This window comes from Manacus vitellinus, unplaced genomic scaffold (genome assembly GCF_001715985.3).
Source record: "Manacus vitellinus isolate BGI_N305 unplaced genomic scaffold, ASM171598v3 scaffold_10_pilon, whole genome shotgun sequence".
NCBI classification, from domain to species: Eukaryota; Metazoa; Chordata; class Aves; order Passeriformes; family Pipridae; genus Manacus; species Manacus vitellinus.
Window position 1 is genome coordinate 5,412,689 of NW_021938838.1, and position 21,443 is coordinate 5,434,131.

Consider the following 21,443-nt stretch of genomic DNA (forward strand, 5'->3'; position numbering starts at 1 on the left):
GGAAGGTTTTCCTTAGGTGACTGTTTCATGTTCACTACAGGGAAACTGGAATGCTCTGTTTTATAGTAACTGTCAACAAAGCAGACATCTGGAAAAGTGATATAAAGAAGGCTATTTATAGGAACCTTTAAGCAAGTCTAAATCAATCTCCTCCAGTATATTTAAGTTTTTAATATTTACACATGGAATACAATTACTTCAAATGAAAGTACACTGAGCCCTAAGGTTCTACACGTAGTGAAGATCCATAAACCCACGCTGCATTATATCTTCTATTTTTAAATTAACTTATTGTATAAATTAATAGCTTTGGACAGAGTAGTAGAGACCAGAAATGTAGAACCAGCTCTCACAATTTTTTCACTGAACTCGTTTGCAAATCTTTTGCCCCTGATACACTCTCAATGAATATATCTGGTGTCTAGGAAGTTATTCCAGTTTCTGTTTTGCTGTTGTTTTACAGACGTAAACTGTTGAATCTCATCGAATTAATCTTTTGGCTGATATCTCCTGCTGCTGGGAGTTATGAACTGGTCAAATACAGTTCAACCTCAGAAAAAAAAAATCTTAAAATCCTGGGGTCTATTTGGTATCCTTATGGGTAGATCTTTCTGCCTGTATGACTCGAAGCTGCTTCCAGAAAGGAAGAACTGTAAAACAGGGTAAAATGAAGCTCTGCATTGCCTGATGCCAATCTCTGTACCTGAAGTACCTTTGGTGCTGGCAGAGGATGAACAGGCTGTGGGATTTATCTGTGGTGTAGATTTACTAGAAGGGAATTCTCCCTCAGGGAATTCTCCACCACCTGGGAATTTCCTGCCAGACCCTTTCTGCTCTACCAGCAGCAATACAGACAGTTAACCTGATCAGGAAATTTGGCCACTAAGGTCACTTGTGCACTTTTGGGATTAAAACCCTTGCTCTCTGAATGTTTTACAGGAGTAACAAACCACGCAGAAGTGGAGTGATGGTAGAGAGAGAGGAGCCTTGTATATTAGGGAGCTTGAGAAGCAAATTTCTGTGGTGACCTTAAAAGGCAGGGAACGGGGTGTTTCATACTTTCCACCATAGTTTCCCTGCTCAGAACAGGGTGGGGATGGTCATGGCTTGCTGCCCAGGATTCCACGTGCACGCCCTGCCAGGCGTTGCTCTGGCAGTGGCAATAAACTGTTGCCTCCCAGGAATACACTGGGGGGGTTTGGCCAACCAGGCAAGTGGCACAAACACAAGCTCCAAACTCTGCTTTCAAAGCTGTGCCTGCACAGTATGAGATGCCAGTCCTGCTTCCCTGTCACAGAATCACAGAGTGTTCTGAGTTGGAGGGGACTCACAAGGATCAAAGTCCATCTCCTCTTCCTGCACAGGACACCCCAACAATCCCAACAATCCCAACAATCCCAACAATCCCAACAATTCCCAAAATCCCAACATTCCCACCGTGTGCTTCAAAGTGTGTCCAAATGCTCCTTGAGCTCTGAACAATGCTCCTTGAGCTCTGTTGATGGGCAAGGGCAAGGAGCAGTGGGTTCCTTGACTTCAGAGGGCTCTGATTTTTCAGGAGGGTGCAGCAAATAAAGTCCCTTTTTCTCCCTCCTCCCCCCAAACAAACAGAACTCAAAACACAACTAAGGAGAACCAGCAGCCACAATGTAATTAATTAAGGATGCCAGGCTGAGAGGTTGAAGTGGGTATTTTTGAAATCTTTTCCCCAAATTGTTATTCAGGTCTTGCAACTGGGTATGCATGGGGATAAGTCTGATGAAGGATTCAGTTCTGAGTCATTTTGGTATCATTCATGTTTCCCTAACAGGAGAAAAATGTGAAATAGCCAAAAGATTGTCCTTTATTTCAAGATTAAAGTTTCAAAAGCTTAAGATTTGAACTTTACTTAAATCTTTTGAAGAGGCATGAAAAGCTATTATGTAATCATATCTTTCATTTCAGCTACAGTTGGAAACAATACTATCAACATAGCATAAAAATATTGTTTTTATCTTGTTTCTATTTGTATTGCAAGGGTAAGTATCTCACAGGACTCTTAAATGTGCAGGCTCAAGAAGTTTGTGATTATTCAAGATAAGCTTGAGAGAAGCCTATGAAAACCCTGCTATTTGTTTTGTGGAAATGCAGATCTCCTCATGTTTTTGAAGTGTAGCCATGTGAGACATGAGCAGAGAGTTCACTTAAAGTCTTTATTGTTTTTAAAGGTAATGATAGTTTCAGAGTATTTCTTGTATTTCCTTAAGAACTTTAAATGTCACCTCGAGGAGCTGGAAATAGGTGGGAACTAAAATGAATTAAAAATGAATAACAGGAAGGAAACTTGTTTGTACAAATTTTCTAGGAGAGGAACTGAGAAGAGAGGCAAAGGCCACAGAAGGGGAGATGTGGAGGATAATAACGAGGCAAAAGTTGTACCAGACAGAAGGGGTCGTGAAGAGCCCTAAAATTAAAAATAAAAGAGAGGGGCTGAAGTAGCTAGATGGGAAATCAGAGCTCAGGAAAAAAAAATAAAAAGAATGTAAAAAAATATCTATTCTTAGAGGTTTCCTCAAATTGTTCATGCCCCATCCCTCTGCTTTATTTTCTCTTTGCAGCCTGTAGCAGGAGTCTCATAAAACTTCACTAAGATTATAATGCAATACCTTGGCACCAATTTCTCTTGTTTATGTGTCCATTAGTTCAAAGCCACAGACAGGCAATTTATTGGGTATGAAAAATGTCACCTATGGCACCTTCATTTGCATCTGAAAATTGATTTTTGTCACACTGGGATTTTAGGACAACCTTTTTTGGCAGCCAACATCGCCACAAAGCATAATAAAAATAATTATGTGCCCACAGAAGCAGGTGAGATTCACAGTAAGTTTTTAAGTCTCCCCAGAATTGCAGTTGGCAAGGCATTATTGATGAGTTTGGGGTCCTTCCTGAGCATTAAATAGCGACACCTAAACTTAAACCATAACTTGGGATTGCCAGCAAAGTGTACAACAACATAATGGGGCTTGATTATGTTCAGTCAAAGCTTTCAGCACGATGGCAGAATATTACTCATGTCAGCTGAACGATTGATGAACTAGATATTAAGTTTTTTTTTAAATTGATAATCACTGAGCTGTGCAAGGTTTTCTTAAGAAAGTACTTTTAAACACCTTTTGAGGATCATTTGAAACACGTCACCAGCTTAGCATTTTTGCTAAGTGTTAAGTTAATTCATTAATTTTCTGCTTTCTGATGTGTTTGGCTCTTGGAGTCTGCCAAGTTTTTGTCTCTTCACTGGTGAGATGGTTAACATACACGGGAAGATGTCATTTCCATTGTGATACTGAAAAAAATCCTATTAATTATCAGTGTTAAGTTGTTCAAACACTTTCATTAGTTATTTTGGCAAAACAATTCCCCAGGGTGAGATATATTTATACAGCAAATTCCTCTAAAGCTGAACCAACCATAAATGGATTATGCAAACTTGTTTCCTTTCTTGTAGATAAATTGTTTTACAGCAGTGTTCATTATGAGAAAGTTCTTTGCCCACTGTAGTACTTTATCAGCACAAAATAATCTACAGCTTCACTTTCCATGGTAAAAAGGCACCATTCTTTAATATGAATCCAGCTTTTAATCTTAGCCTTGGATGTTGGTCTTTTTATTTATTTTTTTCTGCCTTATTTAAAGCACAGGCAAAGGGTGGCAATTTATAAGCTGATATTCCTTAAAGCAACTGTCTGTATGCAGTTATGAAGGGAGCAGTGTACTCTTGGAAATGGATGAGAATGATCTGGCTGAGGTGTGTGTTAGAAATGGAGGCAGGTAGAAAAAGAAGTAATTTTTGCTATTTAGGAAACGTGTACATTTTTATACAAACATGGGAAACATGCAGTGGAGAGATTTGGGATTACTGAAGAGTTTGTTTTTGCTAAAATAAAGATTTATACCTTTGTTTTCTAATCAAATTCATATTTAGTGTTTGAATGGCTCATTAATAACCCCTTGGCACTGGAGTGGGTTCCGAGGGAAGTGCCCGGAGTGTGACACAGCTCCTGGCTGCTTTCATGGAGTGCCTTTGCTGGGATTTATGAGACAGAGCATTAAACAGTAACCAAGAACTGCAGGGACATATTTCACACTCACTCAGGGCTGCCCTGACGAGCAGAAGGATTTGATCTTAATCATGGCTTAGGCATAGTCCACTCCAAACTAAGCCTGTTTTAAATCACGGGTGGCACAAATATTTTGCTCTGATGTCAGGCTTCAGCTGTCCTCTGGGACCCATTGGCATTTGTTTCTAGCAAAGATGCTGCCCCAAAAGGGAGCACCAGGAAAGTCAGTCACAGCCTCTCCTCAGCAGTGGAAGGAGAGGATAGCTTACAGGAGGTTTCTGTAAGCTATCACAAGTCTTGCTAAAAATCACACCCAATCCTTTTGTATTCCCTTGTAGGATTAGAATGCAGAAAAAACTCAGATATATTTTCTTCTTTGCCGATGGTTTTACTGTCCTTGCAGCCTGAGTCTAAATATTTATTGGGGGAAAAAAAAAAACAAATCCATCATTTTCTAACTTTCTCTTCATTGTTTTAGCAGTATTTCCCCCTCCAGGGTTTGTTTGGTTCAGTCTTCAGGACTTTGGCTGTATTTCGAATGTAGGCTTTATAGTCTGTAGAAGTGGCCTGGATCTCAGTCTGAGTGTGCTCAGTAACATTGTTTTACCATATTTAGTTCTCTTCAACTGAAAGAGTCAGTCTCTGCCTGTAAAATCCTATATTGAGTTTCAAACCAGTGATTTTGATTTTATAAGTTGTTGCATCCGATAGAGAGGAAGAAGCATTGCTATCAGCGTAGAGACACTTAGGCAAATGTGAGTGGTTTTTTTGCAAAGTTAAAAGAAGTAAAAATGTGTGAGTTTCCAAGTCCTTCATACTGATAAAATCAGCAGAAAAATGATTCTATTGTATCTGTACATAATCTATGTTAAAATACCAGTGAATACTTTTTTCAGCCTTATTGAATGACACCAGGCTGTTACAAAAATACTTGTTTCTCTTTCTTTACTTGTTCAAAACTCTAAAAAAGAAAAATAATAATCTAATTGGGTCCCTGTGATTTTTTTTCTGACCTACCTGTGTTTTAATCTAGAAAAATATTATTCCTTGGACAGTGCTAATCAACAGAAGAGGTTCCACTGCATGGAATCATTTCAATCAATGGAATCGTTTCAATCCATAGCATGACTATTCCAAACCTCATTTCATCTTTTTAAAATTTCTTTTGGTTTTGTAATTTATGCCACTACTTCTCCAATTGACACAGGCATCGCTTCCCCTGTCAAGTCATTCAGATCACAGAGATAACCTTTTTGTTTTCATCTTGTGCTGTAAATGTAATAAATCAAATCCTTGCCAAAAGCAAGGTCTGAATTTTATATCATGAAATTTGCATTTCACGCTCTGTTGCTTATTCACAGAAGCCCTCCAATCTGAAAAGACAAATAATACCACATGACTTGTGTAACTAATACAGACAAATGTTTCCAAGCAACTACCTGAGCAATCTGAAGATCAAAAATTACTCATCTGAGAAACTTGCGTATAATGGGAGATAATGTATTTGTTCACAGATTTCAGGGTCTGTTAATGGACAGTTTGTAAACTGAGACAGGACCAAAAATGTATCAAATTATGAATGCTGCAATTTATTAACTTGCATTAGATGAGTTAAACAAAACAAAGCTATTTTAAGCTGAGAAACTGGTACTTCAGTTTACTCCACTGTGTGATGGTCAGGCAAGAGCAACCAGAGCCTCGAGCACGGAGCTGAAGGGTTGGGTTTGGAGCAGAGCTCCCTTCAGACACCACGGGGAATGGTGTGAAGAAAGTTGAATAGCACAGAGCAGAATGAATTTTCTTCCATTCCTTGGAAGTTGTGCACTTTATTGTAGCAACATGCTGTGCATGATCTGACAGACACAATGGGTCTTTGGTCCCATTTTGAGGCAGAACGTTTGTACTTGGCATGTGCAATGAGAAGAGAAGTATTCATCTTACAGATTCATAAAGCCATTTAAATACTGTCCAGTGGAGATTCTACTGGGGCTGGCTGCATGATGGATAATTATGAGGAGCGGAGACATTTTGCTGATTTAACTCAAGCTGTGAGAACTCAGGTTTTTGATTCTGGAATTGTCTTGTTTAAATTCCAATATGCCAGTAAAGGCAGCAGACATCACAGGCCTAGTTTTAATGACTTCAGTTACTTTGGGAGCAAGAAAATGTGTATAGATAAAAATAGAGCTTTTCTGACAGAACTGAACAGATATGAAATATGAACAAAGAGATAAAGTGGAAATAAAGGGTGAATAATATTCTGTTTTGGTCAGAGCCCAGGTTTTTGAATGCATTTGAATCTATCACTGCTTTCTCAGAAACACACTGGATTAGAAATCAAGAGGCCTGTGAAGTGGAAGTGTTAAAATAACACGATTCACTGAAGGTCTCTGGAAGCAATTATTAGAACAATACTGAACCTGTGTCTCCTCTGTCCCCTGTGGAGGCTTTGGCTGCTGGGCTGTCTGTCCCTGCTCAGTCACTCTACTGTAGTCAACAGGGAGCTATGGAGTGTTCCAACCCTGCTCTGACAGTTTGGAGACTATTATTTCTTTTTAATAATCTTGGATGCTGCTTCCCACTGTTCAGAAACACAGAGTAGGTAACATGTGGCCAGTGCTACAAAAACAAGTAGCAATGGAGTTGCCAAACGAATGCAGGGGAGTAAGCTTGAATCTGTCTTCTCTTGGCCAGCAAACTTTAATAAAACCTATTTATTTGGTGCTTGTGTAGGTGGGGACTGTTCTCATCCCACAGAGATGCTCAGTTAAAGGTCAGCAGGTGTGAAGTAAGGAATATAAATATTTCCATGCTCCTATGGCTGCAGGTTGTTAGGGCAAAATGCTCCCATCCAAACATATGAATTTTAATGATATACAGTGGAGAACTATGGGTGTCACATTTCATGTATTGTAAAGCTGTGCTCAACTTGAGTTTCAGCAGAAAAAACAACTTCAAACCATTGTAAACTATACTCCTGCCATTTTAGGCTCTTTTCCCTGAAGTATGTGGCAATTAATATTGTTAGCAGCTTGATGCTACAACTCATGAATCATTGATCTGTTCCAGTACAACAATTAATTTGCCTCTGATTCCTGACAGGTACAATCTTTGAACTTCCTGAAGTAGACTTAATTGCCAGCATGTGATTAAGGAGAAAAGTGAGAATCCACCAAGATCTCCAAGCCTATGTCTGGGTCCCATCCTGCATGCTTCACTTTTCTTTCAGAAATGTTCTGAGAAAAAAAAGCTGAGCTTTGATTTCCCACCCTAAAACAGATGCAGCAAAACCAATGTTGCTGTTTCTAACTGTTATATTTTACAGGATCCGTAGAACTTGATTCTAGAAGTTAAATTTGAGTTAATGACTGTGATTTCTTTACATATCTTGGTAGTAATACTTTTTAAAAAGTTGCTTTACTGGAGGTGAATTTTTAGGTTAGAACCTCACCTGTGTTCTCTCTTCTCCAGCAATACCATGTGGGGCCGAGACTGTCCAGACTAACGAAAGATTTAGAATTAAGAGGCATTGTCCTGTGAATTTAATTAGGTACCTGTGGTGGGAACAAATAACACAGGGCATGTTTAGGTGGTGTATTTTCATCTCTGAAAAACTCAGCCTGAGTTCAGTACAAACCCCAGCGGGTGGTGATGAGAAGCTGCCCACAAGAACCTCCAGCCCCGTCTATTGTAGCACAGCACAGAGCTGAGCTGCTGCTGTCAGCACGTACTGGCTGTTAATTTGTTTGTATTGAAGAGTAAAACTACAGCCCAAATTGTGAAGTGGATTAATACACTGCAATTTCAGCTTTTTGGACTCAGTTAATGCCTGTTAATTAATTTGTTCCGAGGAGCTGGGCCGAGTGCTGAAGTGGATTAATGCACTACCATGGCAGTGCTTTCCACCACATTCCAAACCCAGCCTGGTGACTGAGGAGCTTTGCTGTAGCCTGGATCTAAGTGGGCATTTTGTCTTCATCACAGACTAGTGCTTCATTTGTCAGCCTGGCAGCTCCTGTGCAGGCCAGCACAGGCAATGCAGCTCTGCAGAGCACCCTGCATGCGTAGTCAGGTCTGACAGAACATATCCCATCTGGTTTATTGTGCAGACCTGTGGGCTAAACCAAGTGCATTCCTGCTTGGCAGTCTTAGGGAACATTATTTTTGCTGGTGGGTCAGTACAGCCCTGCTCTAATGGAAAGGAGGAGGGAAGTGGTGCAGGTGTGTGACTGCAGCACTACATTGCATTTAAGAGTGCACCAGTTCTAATGGAAGCTACTGAAAGCCCCTCCCAGTTAAACTGTCCTTGAAAATAGAAATAGACTTCTCAGACTATTAATAAAAGGGGTCTTATTTTGTTTTCCAGCATGAGGTAATGGGCAATTTGCCCCTAAGTGAGTCTCCTGTATGTAATTAGTGCTGTGCAAAAAGCAGGATTCAACTGGATGTGCCCAGCTAATGGACACTCACAGTTCAGGTTGTCCAAATGTACAGGGGAGGGCTGTAGGACATACAGTCAGTGTCTGCATTGTGATTTTTTAGGTGTGTTTTGTGAAATCTCAGGCCAAAAGCTGAATTTCTCATTCCCTCCTGAGGATTTGATAGCATGGGAAAATAAGATGTTTTTCTGGACAGTCAGGATTAGTGATAGGTGGTGAGAGAAGGAAGAGATAATGTTTAATGTGTGTATCTGTCCAACATGTCATGAATTCTCATTTTAAATAGAGACCTGCTTTTATTTAAAGTGACAAATAATGATGTGGAAGGTTTGGAAACCCTGTGTCTGCTGGGAGCTTAACTCGGCTTCTCTGCCTGCTGTCCCACTTCAGGAATTGCTGCTTCCAACATGCACACTGAATTTAAAAAGCCACTGTTGCCATTTGACAGAATTTATGCATTTCTTGGATTGGCTTGGGGGTGGCTGTGCATTGGGAAAATGGCAGGGGAGGGGAGGACAAGGTCCTGGAAGTGTTATGGTGGGATTTCACAAGCTCCAGAGTGATCTATGGCATATACAAATCTGTTTGCTGTAGTAATTTCATGCATGTTATGTCAGCTCCCGATGAGAAAGTCAGGGGTTAAAATATGGCATTATGAGGAATTGCTGTTACTTACCTTGTCTTAAAAGAGTTATTAAAAAAAAAGAAAGAAAGAAATGTAAATTTAAGATGGCTTCATTTTGGGTAAAGTTGTATCACCAATGTTCACGAGAAACAAATTCAAAATGAATGTTAAGGAATGAATATTTTTGAAAGAAAAATAGGACTTGTGGAATTACACTGAGAGCTGGAGCAAGAGAAAGTGAGTTGTTATTTGGGAATGCAGGAGGTGACAGTAAGAACAGAAGGATTGTGCAGAGTTTAGAAAAGAATTGCAAGGTAAATGATCAGTGTTTGGAATTAGAATTTACAAAGGCGTGGAGTGATAGGACAAGAAATAATGACTTTAAGTTGAAAGAAAGTAGATTTTGAAGGGATATTAGGAACAAATTCTTCCCTGTGAGGGTGGGGAGGCCCTGGCACAGGTTGCCCAGAGAAGCTGTGGCTGCCCCATCCCTGGAAGTGTCCAAGGCCAGGTTGGATGGGGCTTGGAGCAACCTGGGCTGGTGGAAGGTGTCCCTGCCCATGGCAGGGGGTGGCACTGGAGGGGCTTTGAGGTCCCTTCCAACCCAAAGCATTCTACGGTTCTGTGGGATGAGGGGCTGTTTAGTTGAGGGAATGAAGATGATGAAGGAATTGAGGGATAACAAGGAATACATGGCAATGGAGCTTTTAGAGAATAGCTGGGGAGCAGGACTGAGAAGGCTTTAGTTGTACAAGCTTGGAGCTTGTAGGAGGTAGGAAGCAGAGGGTTTATGCATCCACACAGACACAGCACTGGCACTGCAGCTGCCAGATCTATTAAACAGCATACATGACTTTATCAGACTTATATTGCTTTAGGGTATCATGGAATTGCCTTTGTGCAGCACTGTTAGAATGCAGTGAATTCTGCAGCACTTGAATCCAGAACATGGCTATAAAATGTGTTGGTTTTCTGCTGTATACTTACAGCTGCCTACCCTGCAGCAAGACACACAAAGCTGGCTTTCCAAGGTAAAACAACTTCTTCTGTGAATAGCATTTCTTTTACATAAGAAATAAATTTGCTTTATTAGAAATTGCCCTTATATCCCAGAAGTGAAACAATGAACAGCTTGTTCCTTGCTCCTTGTGTTATTCCACATTTGGAGTTGCCAGTTGTGTGCTACTGACCTGCAGATTTTGTGGCTCTTTTAGAGGTTATTGCCCCAGCAAAAGGGTTCATCTTTGATTCATTTAACATGCCCTAGAACTGAGAGGTGTGTTCTATGAGTAATCGTTCCTGCTGCTGGGGAGCGACTGGGCCATTCATTCAGGTGTTTTCCCTCCTTGCTGGGGGTGAAGGGAAGCTCTTGCCTTTTGAGTTCCTCCAATATAAGTGGAGAAAGGAGTCCACTCAGTGGACTCAGCAGGAATATTGAGAGTAAGAAGTTAAGGCCTTGTGTCCATGCTGTGAGATGTATTTTCCACGTGGCCTTGGTTAAAGCTCGAAAGGATCAGGTTTTTGAAATATTTGAATTGCTCCAGAACTCCACTGTGTGTCCAGTGCTGTTTTCAGTAGCAGGTTGGTATGGAACCCAATGGCAGATGCTGTCATTAAAAGAGAAAAAACTCCCAAAACCACAAAGTCAAACCCTCCTGTTTTCCATGTAAATTTTTATTGCAGGACAGTTTTCGTAAGGCTTGTATGCCTTGGCAGTTGCATCAGCAAGTGCTTTCCTTATTTAAATTACATTTCCTTCAGGATCTGAAGGTTTTGGGACATCTTGAAGAATTTTGCATTTCTCCTGGCATGCTGTAAAAGCAGCCTGGTTTTGTTTGCTTCGCAACAAATGTAAGCACAGGAGAGATGGAGACAAGGGTATTTTTACCAGTGATAAGTGCTGTGTTGTTAGTTTATCCTGGTGAAGACAGAGGCATAAGGTCAGCAATTGTCTTTCTCCTTAAGCCTGTATTTCACTGAGTTTGACAGATGAGGCAGTCAGAGCATATTTGGTTGGTTGTGTATAAGGGACACCTCATTATATTTAATGAGCAGTGTGGAACCAATACGAGATTTCCTGTAAGAGGGGGTGACTCACATATGATTCAAAATGAAAATAACACTCTAAAGGATGACAAGAATAGTCTGAAATGTTAATTTAAAAAAGGGAAAGGCTCTTGGTCATGTGTTATTCTCAGTACAGGTAACTCCCATGGTTAATGTGTACAAAAGCAAAGTTAATGGCACTTTGTTACCATCTTAGAAAAACTTTTCCCTGACACAGAATAAGGCAGATGGGAAGATAAATGAAACTTATACTTAAATAGAAACAGGACTTTTCCATCACAAAAAGATACTGCTGAAGTTCAGGGCAATAATTGGATGAATCATTTCACAAAGCAAGAGTTCAGATGTGTCTCCACGACAGTTTCTGTCACCTATGTATAAAAAATACCCTAGAATATATTAGAATTAAAATACTTCTGATTTGCACATGACCAAATGATTTGAACAGGAATAAATTTTTTTCCTAAAAAAAGATAACAGGAACCTCCATCCTATAAAAATGTATCTGGCACAGGGAGATGAAGGGCACCTGAGCAATGCTGTGCTCTGAGATTCCCAAGGGGCTGTGCAGTTAATGGATGGATCAGTGGGGCACTGTAAGGCTGGGCCTCTCTATTTATGCACCAATTATAATTGTAGAAACACCCAGTGTAATTAAATCAAGTTCCACCAGCAATTTCCATTACCCAGATGTTGTATCTGATTGTGCATCATAAGCTTGGAAACTTATATTCTCTGAAACACCCAATCCCCCTCAGCAAGCTGGATTTGCACTGGATTTGTTCCTCCCAAGTATACAAAGTGATTCTTAAGGTGACATTTGCAGGCTTTGAGGACAGTATATTTTTGAGCAGATGTTTGTGTGAATGCCATTGACCTTTAAAATCCTTCAATTTATTCACTGAGTTAATTATTTGTTAGATAGTTGTTCATTAACTCATGAATAAAGTTCCAGCATCTTCCTTAGATTTTCGTATTAGTACCAACATGAGAGAATAGTTTTCTGTTTTGGCACATGTTTTAGAAATAATTTACTATTAATACTGCAGATATTAACAATATTCCTATGATAGAAACAAACATAAAGGAACTAATTATTACAGCACACTCTGAAATTTCAGTTGAGAATTGTATAAAATGACTTCTTAAGTTGGTCTGCGTGCAGCTTTAATTGATCAGTATTATGTGGAGATGTTATTTTCTGGAAAGACTGATACATCTCTCATTAAACATCCTATTTCAACGAGCATCCAATTATTTTTACTTTTTGTATTTAGGACTGACCCCATTTCATACCATCAACCTTAGTCTATAAAACCAACTGAATGGCAGGAAACTCCAAGTTTTTCTGGTGCCCATGGTGGATTACTGATTGCCACTCCAGTGGTGCTTCCAACCCTCACTGTGGCAAATCAATATGAGTATTCAGCCACCTCATTCCCATGACAAGTTCTAATGAAATTTTCTTTGTCAAGAGTAATGGTTCCTGCTGCTGGAGAGTGACTGGGCCATTTATTCAAATATTCAAGTATTTGGACACTCCCAAGAACCCCTGGTGAAAAGAAAGAAAAACAAAAGGAAGAGCAGAGTTCTGAAGGGATGCAGGGAAATTACAACTTGCATAGGATTGGAGTTGGGGCAGACTGGCATCTCTCAATAAAAATCTAAACTAAATACTGGGAAAATGAGGAGGCTGCTTGTAGTAAAGAGGGAATCAGGTTTTCCTGCCAGTGAATCAGCACATTGGGTGCTGAACGGTTGTTGTGCCGATTCCATGCCTAGAAAGGGAAATGAATGAAGTAAAAAATAGGGTGTAAAAGCTGATTCTGAAATGGTGGACAGTGAAATATTAGTTCTGATCAGGTGACCCACCGACCATGAGAAGGGCTCTGGAAATATGGTGATCACAGGTGTGATATTGTAGTTAAATAGTAAAAGTAAAGAAGCTGACAGGATTTCTCTCCTACCATTTTGGCTTAAAATACCCCAAAACAGTCAGAAAGATTAATTTTTTTTTTGGTACATTTTCTTAGGTTAGTGTGTATTTATTATAATAATTTTAAATTTTGCTTGTGGATGGGTGTTTCTGGACACACACCTCATGTTTCTGTCTACAAAGCAGAAGGTGTGGAAGAAGCAGATGGTGACTGTGGCCATCCTCTCTCTGTTTTATATACTGAACTGAGGATCAAACCATCAGTTGCAGCTGCTTGGCATTAAGCAAAATGTTTTTTCTTCTCCCCTGTTCTTTACAAACAGGGAAATCATTATGAGACCACAAACAACAGTGAATTATTGAAAGTGTTGGTGAAGTGCTCTTGACCTTTTCTTCTCCTCTGTTTACCTGCTTTCCACAGTGATGCTTTTGGCTACTCATTTAATCAGTCATTGCTGTTAGACACTGGGGGATGATAAGACAGAGAGAAATCATCATGAAAAATCACTGTTTAAAAAAAACACAGAGAGATTTGAAGAATAAACAGTGTGAAACACACTCAGAGAAGAAGCACTCACGTTTCTCTGCCCAATCTGCATAAGCTTTTTTCTCCATGTAACAGACTAATTGTGCTTAGAAACAAAAATAAACAAGCAAACAATTCTATTTACTTTTCCCCCCCCCCTGTTCCAAAGTCCTGCTTGGAAATCTGGACTTGAAGGCCTTAAGTCTTACCACCTTTCTGCTTTCCTTTAGAACTTCACTTCTTTATATTAATGACTTCAGTGTTGATTCATTGGATATAAATAGGGCTTTTCTTACATTTGTGGACCTTTGGAAAAGTGCAAGGATAACCTGCCATGGGAAAGGGATGAACTAATTGCTTAGGGGTCTATGACTACCAAAACTGGGAGATCTATTGAACAATCTGAAAATTCCCTTTTCCTCCTCAAACCAGCATAGGAAGAAACATGAAACAAAGTCATGGTGGATGGGGCTCAGAGCAGAGTGATCTGGTTGGATATGTCTTAAGCTCTGCCAGGGGAGGTTTAGGTTGGATATTAGGAAGAAATTCTTTACAGAGAGGATAATCAGGCATTGGAATGGGCTGCCCAGGGAGGGGGTGGATTCTCCATCCCTGGAGGTGTTTAAGATGAGACTGGATGCGGCATCAGTGCCATGGGCTGGGAACCACAGCGGGGTTGGATCAAGGGTTGGACTTGATGATCTCAGTGGTCCTTTCCAACCTGGCTGATTCTGTGGTTCTGTGATTCCATGTCCCTGCTTATTGCAGAGAGTTTGGGCTGGGTGATCTTAAAAGGCCTCTTCCAACCCAAACCACGATTCAAAGCTATGTAAATGTGAATGGCTGCCTCATGTGCAACGAGCACGTGCCTGGGAATTCTCCCTGACACCTTCATGAGCTGAAGGACAACCATGAAGGTGGGAGTGAAAGCTGGGAGCAGCTGAGCCTTGCTGCTGCTGAGCTGCAGAACTGGTGTCTCCTTGTGGATGTGCTGATAGTCCCCATTCCTGTCCTCAGAAGTGTCCCAGGCACATGCCAGCCAATCTGTCTGCTGTGTTTACAGTGTAAGTGATTTTGAAAGCTCACTGCTCTGGGCATTTGCCTTTGGAACAGAATTCAGCTCTTTCCTTTTTAGTTGACACTTCAAATGTTTTTATCTTGAACTTTCTCATGAATTTTTATTAAGGAAAATTCTTTTGGGAGAGGAGTTGAAAGACAAAAATAGGGACCCGAGTGGCCTTCAGACTGAAAGATTAGAGAGAAGTGGCAAAGCCTTTGGGAGAGATGGGAAATCTGTCAGGGGGAGCCTCAAAAAGTTATGAAAATTGGCAACCCTGTGAGAAGGGATTCTCTGTGTGGTTCCCACTGCTCTTTGACTTTATCATGACTAAAGCAAATGGGTGAAAACTTGAGTTTCCTTTGCTGCTGTTTGTTGTCAAATTTGAGAAGTGATGCTACAGCTGGTGGAGGTAGAGCAGAGTTTTGATGATGGGAGACTTGTTAGATGGGAGGCACCGACACAGAGAGCAGCAGGAGCAGCCTGTGCAGATCTTGGCTGATGGATCCAATTTGTGCCACCAAGAAAACTCATCCAGCTTTGAAGTTTTATAAAAATACAGCCTAGGGATGGTGCTTTTGTTATGTAATGAAGTATCAGCTATTAAAACAACAACATGGATTCCAGAACTGACTGAGAAACTTCAGTTTTGGGAGTTTGTTCATTAAAAGAGCAAAGTGTTACCTGTAGGGTGTAACAACCTTATTAGAATTAGACATTTAATTCAACTTGTAATTTTTTGGGGGTAAAATTGTCAAAACAACCTGAATGAATAGTAGTGATCAAAATCTTTTTCAGTTCCACAGTTCCCAATGCACTACAAATGTGTCCTTTTGTTGCTTTTGTTGGGGTTTTGTTTGTTTGGTTTGGTTAGTTTGGGGCTTATTGTTTGTTTGGTTGGTTTTTTTGTGTGGGTTTCTTTGTGTTCTTTTTAGGTTTTTTTTCTTCCTAAAAAGGGGCCTAGATCAAGTGAAGAGCTCTGGGAGATGGGGAGAGGCTGTTTTTGACCTTGGTAGTGACTGTGCTTGGAGAAGAGAGTTGCAGAGACTGTAGGAGGAAGCAGAAGAAAAAGAGGGTGGAGCTGGGAAGTTGCAGCTCCTGCAGGGAGAGCACTGAGAGGATCAGAGAGCAGAAGGGCAGAGGAAGCAAAGGTGTGCTGGACAAAGTTTTCCAGGGGCCAGAGGCCGCTGTGAAGAGTTCACTGTGGCTCATAAAAGTGCTGAGTTGCCTGAAGCTCAGCTAGAAATAAATACTCCAGAAAATGCAGCAGGAAAAGCAATGCCTGTGTTTAAAAAGCTTCCACTTTTGTTCTTTCTGATGATACAGTGTGAAATTTTCTCTAAGGAGAAGAAAACCCCAACACAAAGCACCCCACACCAATTAACCTGCTGGCTGATATTTTAAGTTACACCTGGGGTTTTGGAGTCTATTTTGAAGTTACAAGCTTTTGGTGTTTATTTAGAGTTCATTACCCGCTGACAGTGTCTGCAAATTCAGTGTCAGTTCTGTTTGATTGAAAGCCTGGACTGAGAAGCAAGTGAGTAGAGATGCAATTTAGGACATGAAAATTATGTAAAGACATTTGAAGTGTGGCTTTTTACTGGTCTGGTTACAAGTATTTGAGGTAAGCCAGACCTTGCTTAAGATTTATGATTTCAGCAGGCATCAGGTTAGGATGGTAACACACTTTCTTAGCTTTGTAATTTGCCTACATGAAAAGAAAATGAATATGGGCTGTCTGCTGTCACTGTAATAAGTACAGTAACCTGACAGATTTAAATGCCTGGTTTGATATGGTATCACTAATTGCTGGGGAAACATGTAACACAGAACTTAGAATGTGGTGGTTCACATTGATTGTGCCTAAAGATGCAGTGGATGGCAATAACGACTGAATAGTGGATTGGAAGTTTTTGTAATTGCTCTTTTTCTTTTCTTTTAGGAAATCCTAAAACTAGAAGGCAACGCTGGAATTCCAAGACAAAAAAGGGCTATTTTGGCAACTCCAATATTAATTCCTGAAAATCAAAGACCACCATTCCCCAGACAAGTTGGCAAGGTAAGTCAACCTAGACCTGGATAGAATTCTGTTATTAAGTAGTTGAGCTCTTTCTCTTAAGGCTTTGCAGTGCCTGTCACATTGATGGTAATATTCCAACAGTATTTGGAAATATCAAACTGAATCAGGAAGATTGTTTTTCTGTCTGTGTTGTGTAGACAAATGACAATGGCTTATGCAGACAGCTGGCAATAGTTTGTGCTCATGGCAGGATTTCCCAGCTTATGGAAAGGGCTTTAATCAGAGGGGTGGTTTTAATGCAGCTGCTCTCATCAGGAGAGTTTGCTGCCCACCTGTGTGTCTGGGTGCTGGGCTGGGGCTGAGGTCTTGGCCAGGAATGTTCTGAAGAATATCCCACTGCATGGTATGGAATATCTTGTTTCCATCTCAACTCCTGGAAGGAAATCATAAGGTATTCCATGTAAAAGCAGTTTTTTTGTTTGTTCTTTACATTGGTTCATTGAGTTAATTTCTCATGGCCAAAGGCAAAATACATATCAGTAGATGTTTCAATATATATTAGTAGATGTTTCCATTTTTATTTTTGGTTGTTTGTAGAGGTCTGAGAAACAAGTGGAAAGTTTTTTTTCTGGTGTCTTCAGGTGATCAGAGAGATGAGGGTCTTAACAGCCACTTTTCCAGAACTTCAGATATACAAAATAATAAAAAATAAACCACCAGTAATTGTTCAAATGGCCATGAAGGCATGAGAGGTTATAATTACATGAATACAGTTTTCATGTTGGCAGTTTTGACACGGGGCCTGCTCTGCCTCCCTCAGACTTTAGCTGGTGTGTTAATGCCCTGGTGGCACACACAGATGTGGAGTTTGTTCCTAACTCCCATTGTGTGATTGCTGGAGCCAAATACACAGCTCAAGGGCACGATTTTACTCTACAATTGATCCCATTTAGTGATGCAATCATGTAATTAAGCCAACAGGCACCTAATCAGTTACTTAAATAATTAGGAAAATTTGTTTCCTTATCAGTAAAAAGAAAGAATAATCTATGAGGATTTCATTTTTCTCCCCTCTCTCCACCAATAATTTATACTGGTTTCATAAATTTCTGTAAGTTTTTTATTTTTTAACATTTTTCTAAACTTTCCAAAGCTATTTCTGAACAGTGAAGGCCTCCTTCCACATTTCAATCTTTGAGAATCAATGATCAATAACTATCGTTGTGATAAATAGTTAATTTTTAAGACTTGTTCAATTTTAAAGCTGCCAGAGAATAGAAAAGGTTACTTATACCCAGCCCTCTTCCACCCTTTCTGCTCATGAACACTGAATATTTGGATCTCAGGCAGCCTGAGTTGCTTTGTAGAAATGCCTTCACTGTTTTTATTGGAAGTTTGGGATGATGGTTGTGGTGACTGAGGCTCCTGAAGCACAAATGAGACCAATCAGATCCTGAAATGTTTTCCTCACCTCCTGTCAGCCTGATCTGTTGCCGTTCCTGAAGTGCTGCTGGGGGATCACAACACGATGTGCAAACACAGGAGTGGAAAAGTATCTGTCGGGCTGTTTTTCAAAGGCCCTGAGAAAACCTGTCCTCCACTGATGTGTAAATTATAGGAGCTGCAAATGATCAGCACCCTGAAACACTTTGAGCTGTCATAATTTTTATGATTCTTTACAGGATTCTTTTTTTTTTTCAACATAGTTCTAATTTAGGGATCAAGCTGAGTATTTTGGCCGTGGTTACTGCAAGTAGAAAAATAGATTGTAAACGTGTCATGCGAGACAAAAAGTTTAGAGGTGTTTGAAATAGTGGAATTTGCAGTTATTTGCAACTGAATGCTGAACAAAGTATAAATAAAGAGCTTTGGAGCCTCAGACACACCGATGGGAGGGAAGAGTTTATGGTTCCCCAGCTAAGAAATTCAGTTGGAGTCAGTGCAAAAATGACCTTAAAATAAAATAAAAGCAATTCTTTTATTCTTTTTCTTGACTTGTCACTGATCTTCATAAGATGGGCTGTGAACTCTTCCTGAGTAGAATGAATGCTCCTATTAACCCAGATCACTTGTTTCATGGACTTGTTTCATGGATCCTGCACAAAGTGTAGAAAAAGTTGATCATCTGTCTCACCCAAATTTAGGTGTTTGTTGTGAAGTTTATGTAGCTTCATGGATTTGAAAAAAACCCCCACATTTATTTGCCCACTTCTGTAAGGCATGAGGAACACATTTCCTCTTTAAAATATTTTGGGACCTCCACAGGGCACCGCTGATGCATCACAGGCTGATGAGCTGCAGTTTCTGCAGGGGATGGATTTCTCTTGAGCTTCAGCTTTGCCACCTCTGGTCTGTTGTGGTCCCTGCAGAGGGACACTGCAGATGGATTCAGGAGCTGTGCTTTCTTTAGTGTTTTGGGGAAGAGATAAAACACTCAGAGAATGGATAATTTGTGCATTATAATAGAATTTCAAAAATGAGAAGGAATGTGAAGTTTTCCTGTCTCAATGAACTGTATTTCAGACAGGACTCGTTCTGTTTGGATGTTCACAGAGCAGTTAAGTTTCCACTGTGTTATTTTCCCTTTCTTTTGCCTGTTTTAGGGAATTACCAGTGCATTTTGTGCATCTGTCCTGACTGTCTCCTGCTTTCCACCCCATGCTATGTTGGCTGGAAATGCACAAGGTTGTTTGGAAGAGATTGCAGCAGCCAATAATTGAAATTCTTTTTAGCACTTAGTTGGGAGCAAGGCAGATGTGCAGAAACAGGAGAGAGGGGAGAGGACAATTAATTTTTATTTCACAATTCAGAAAAAAAATACCACACACACTCAAAAAAAGGGATTTTAGAGCACATCATTCATTTGGTTATATGTATCAGGAAGGAGATACTGCACTGGACAAGTGGAAACATTGCTTTGTTTAAATTAATTACAAAAATTTGAATTAGCATTTAGCTTAACAAGGAAATACATGTGTAGAGGCTGTTCTCTGTGCTGTTCCTGCCTTTCCAGCAAACCCACTCAGGAATTGGATTATTGCCTTGCTATTTGCACACCCTTCATTAGGGGATCTCTTAATTAAATAACTATCATAGGCATGCTGTGTTTGGAGGTGGAAAAAATCTCACCTTTTAGCAGAATTCAAGATTTTGCATATCATCCTTCATGCCTGAGGGAAAATAGTGAGATTAAAATATTTTCCTACAATCCTGGTAATATGGGCCTTTGTGACCAGATGGCCCAGGCTACAACTCTCGACTGTTATGGATGTGTTTTGTTGAGCTCTTGCTGATATAGCACAGGGATCTGATATTCAATTTTCAGTCTCTCTCCATATGTTACTTTTCTGGTTATGTGTCCACATCAAGCCAAATGAAATACAAAGCAGTGGGATGCAGGATTAGCTTGTGATTGCAGTGACAGGTTCTTCACCACCAGGCTGTGGAAGTGTTTTCTTGAGAGTGGTGGTTCTGTGCATCCACTTGAGGACAATCTCATCACCTTTAACTGTGGTGATGAACTGGATGATGGCACTTCAGAAGTTTAATCCTCACACTAAAGCAGAGATCAAGGAGCTGGAAGGTGACTGTGAAGGTGGCCAAAAAGTTCCAGCCCTTTTTCCACACATTAGGAGAGAAGGACACCTGCGAAGTGAGACCGTCCTTCTACGGGCTCAAAGGATTTGCTCTCATGCTGCTGATGGACATGTGATGACTCAAGGATTCTATTCTTTAATTTAAAGGAATTGTCCTTCATAAGAATGAGTATTGTAATTCTTGGCATGCAAATTCTGGAAGCCATGAGTGGCCTGGTAAAAATTGGCAGGAATCTTTATGCTCAGTGAAGGTCAGAACACAGAAGGAGAGAAACACAAGAGACTTTGAAGGAAACTGTTGAATAAAGAAAAAACAAAACTTTTCTTTTTTGACAGTAAGTGAAAATGTTTTCTTAGTTATTTGTCTGTTTTGTCCTTCTGGAAGGAAGGGATGTTTCTTCAGGTATTTTGGATCAGAATTGTATATGTCCTTCCTGCCTCTGATCTGCGCTCTCAGCTGCAGTGAGGTGGCAGGACTGACCCCAACAAAAGTTCAAGAGTAGACATGGTGCAGCCTAACAACAAGGATAGAAATCTTTAAGATCTGTGAGGAAGTGGGTTTTTTGGATTTTTTTTTCCTCCTCTGAGCTGTGAATTTAAGACAAAGAGAAAACACATCTTGTCTGTTAATGCAGCAGTCAGAAAAAAACCTGAAGAGGGGTGGAAGCTAAAGATAACTGGATGGAAAAGCTGCTGGAAGCTGACTATTTTCTGAGTGGCTATCTTAGTGAGACTATTTATACAGGATAAATTATATGCTTCCCAGAAGAGAATTGTTATGGACTGAAGATGCAGCTGTAAAAAATGTCAAAATTCAGGCAAAAAATTGAAAGGAAGTGTCGAGAGAGATGATCGTGATCCATCAACCTGTGAAGAGAACTTGGAGAGAAGGTTTATAGATTAGAGGAGGACATGTGAAAGACCAGAGAGGAACAAGAACAGCAGTGAAATAAAAGCTGAATTAAGAAGTGCTTTGGTTCTACTGGAAAATTAGGCAGAAAGTGAGAGGGTAGGGAGATGGAATCTAAAGAGAAGTGGAGGAGGAAAGGAATTAGTAGCTAGGATGGGGATGTAACC

General features: G+C 40.2%; 1 protein-coding gene across 2 annotated transcripts in view; it reads left to right on the top strand.

Moving 5' to 3' along the window:
- CDH13 (cadherin 13) overlaps positions 1 to 21,443 on the top strand; it is a 444,671-nt gene that overhangs the window by 166,574 nt on the left and 256,654 nt on the right. For both annotated transcript variants that reach the window (XM_018083847.2, XM_018083853.2), the window contains exon 4: positions 16,693 to 16,809. In XM_018083847.2, the coding sequence (XP_017939336.1) occupies positions 16,693 to 16,809 (117 nt within the window). The remainder of the gene's footprint in view (positions 1 to 16,692; positions 16,810 to 21,443) is intronic.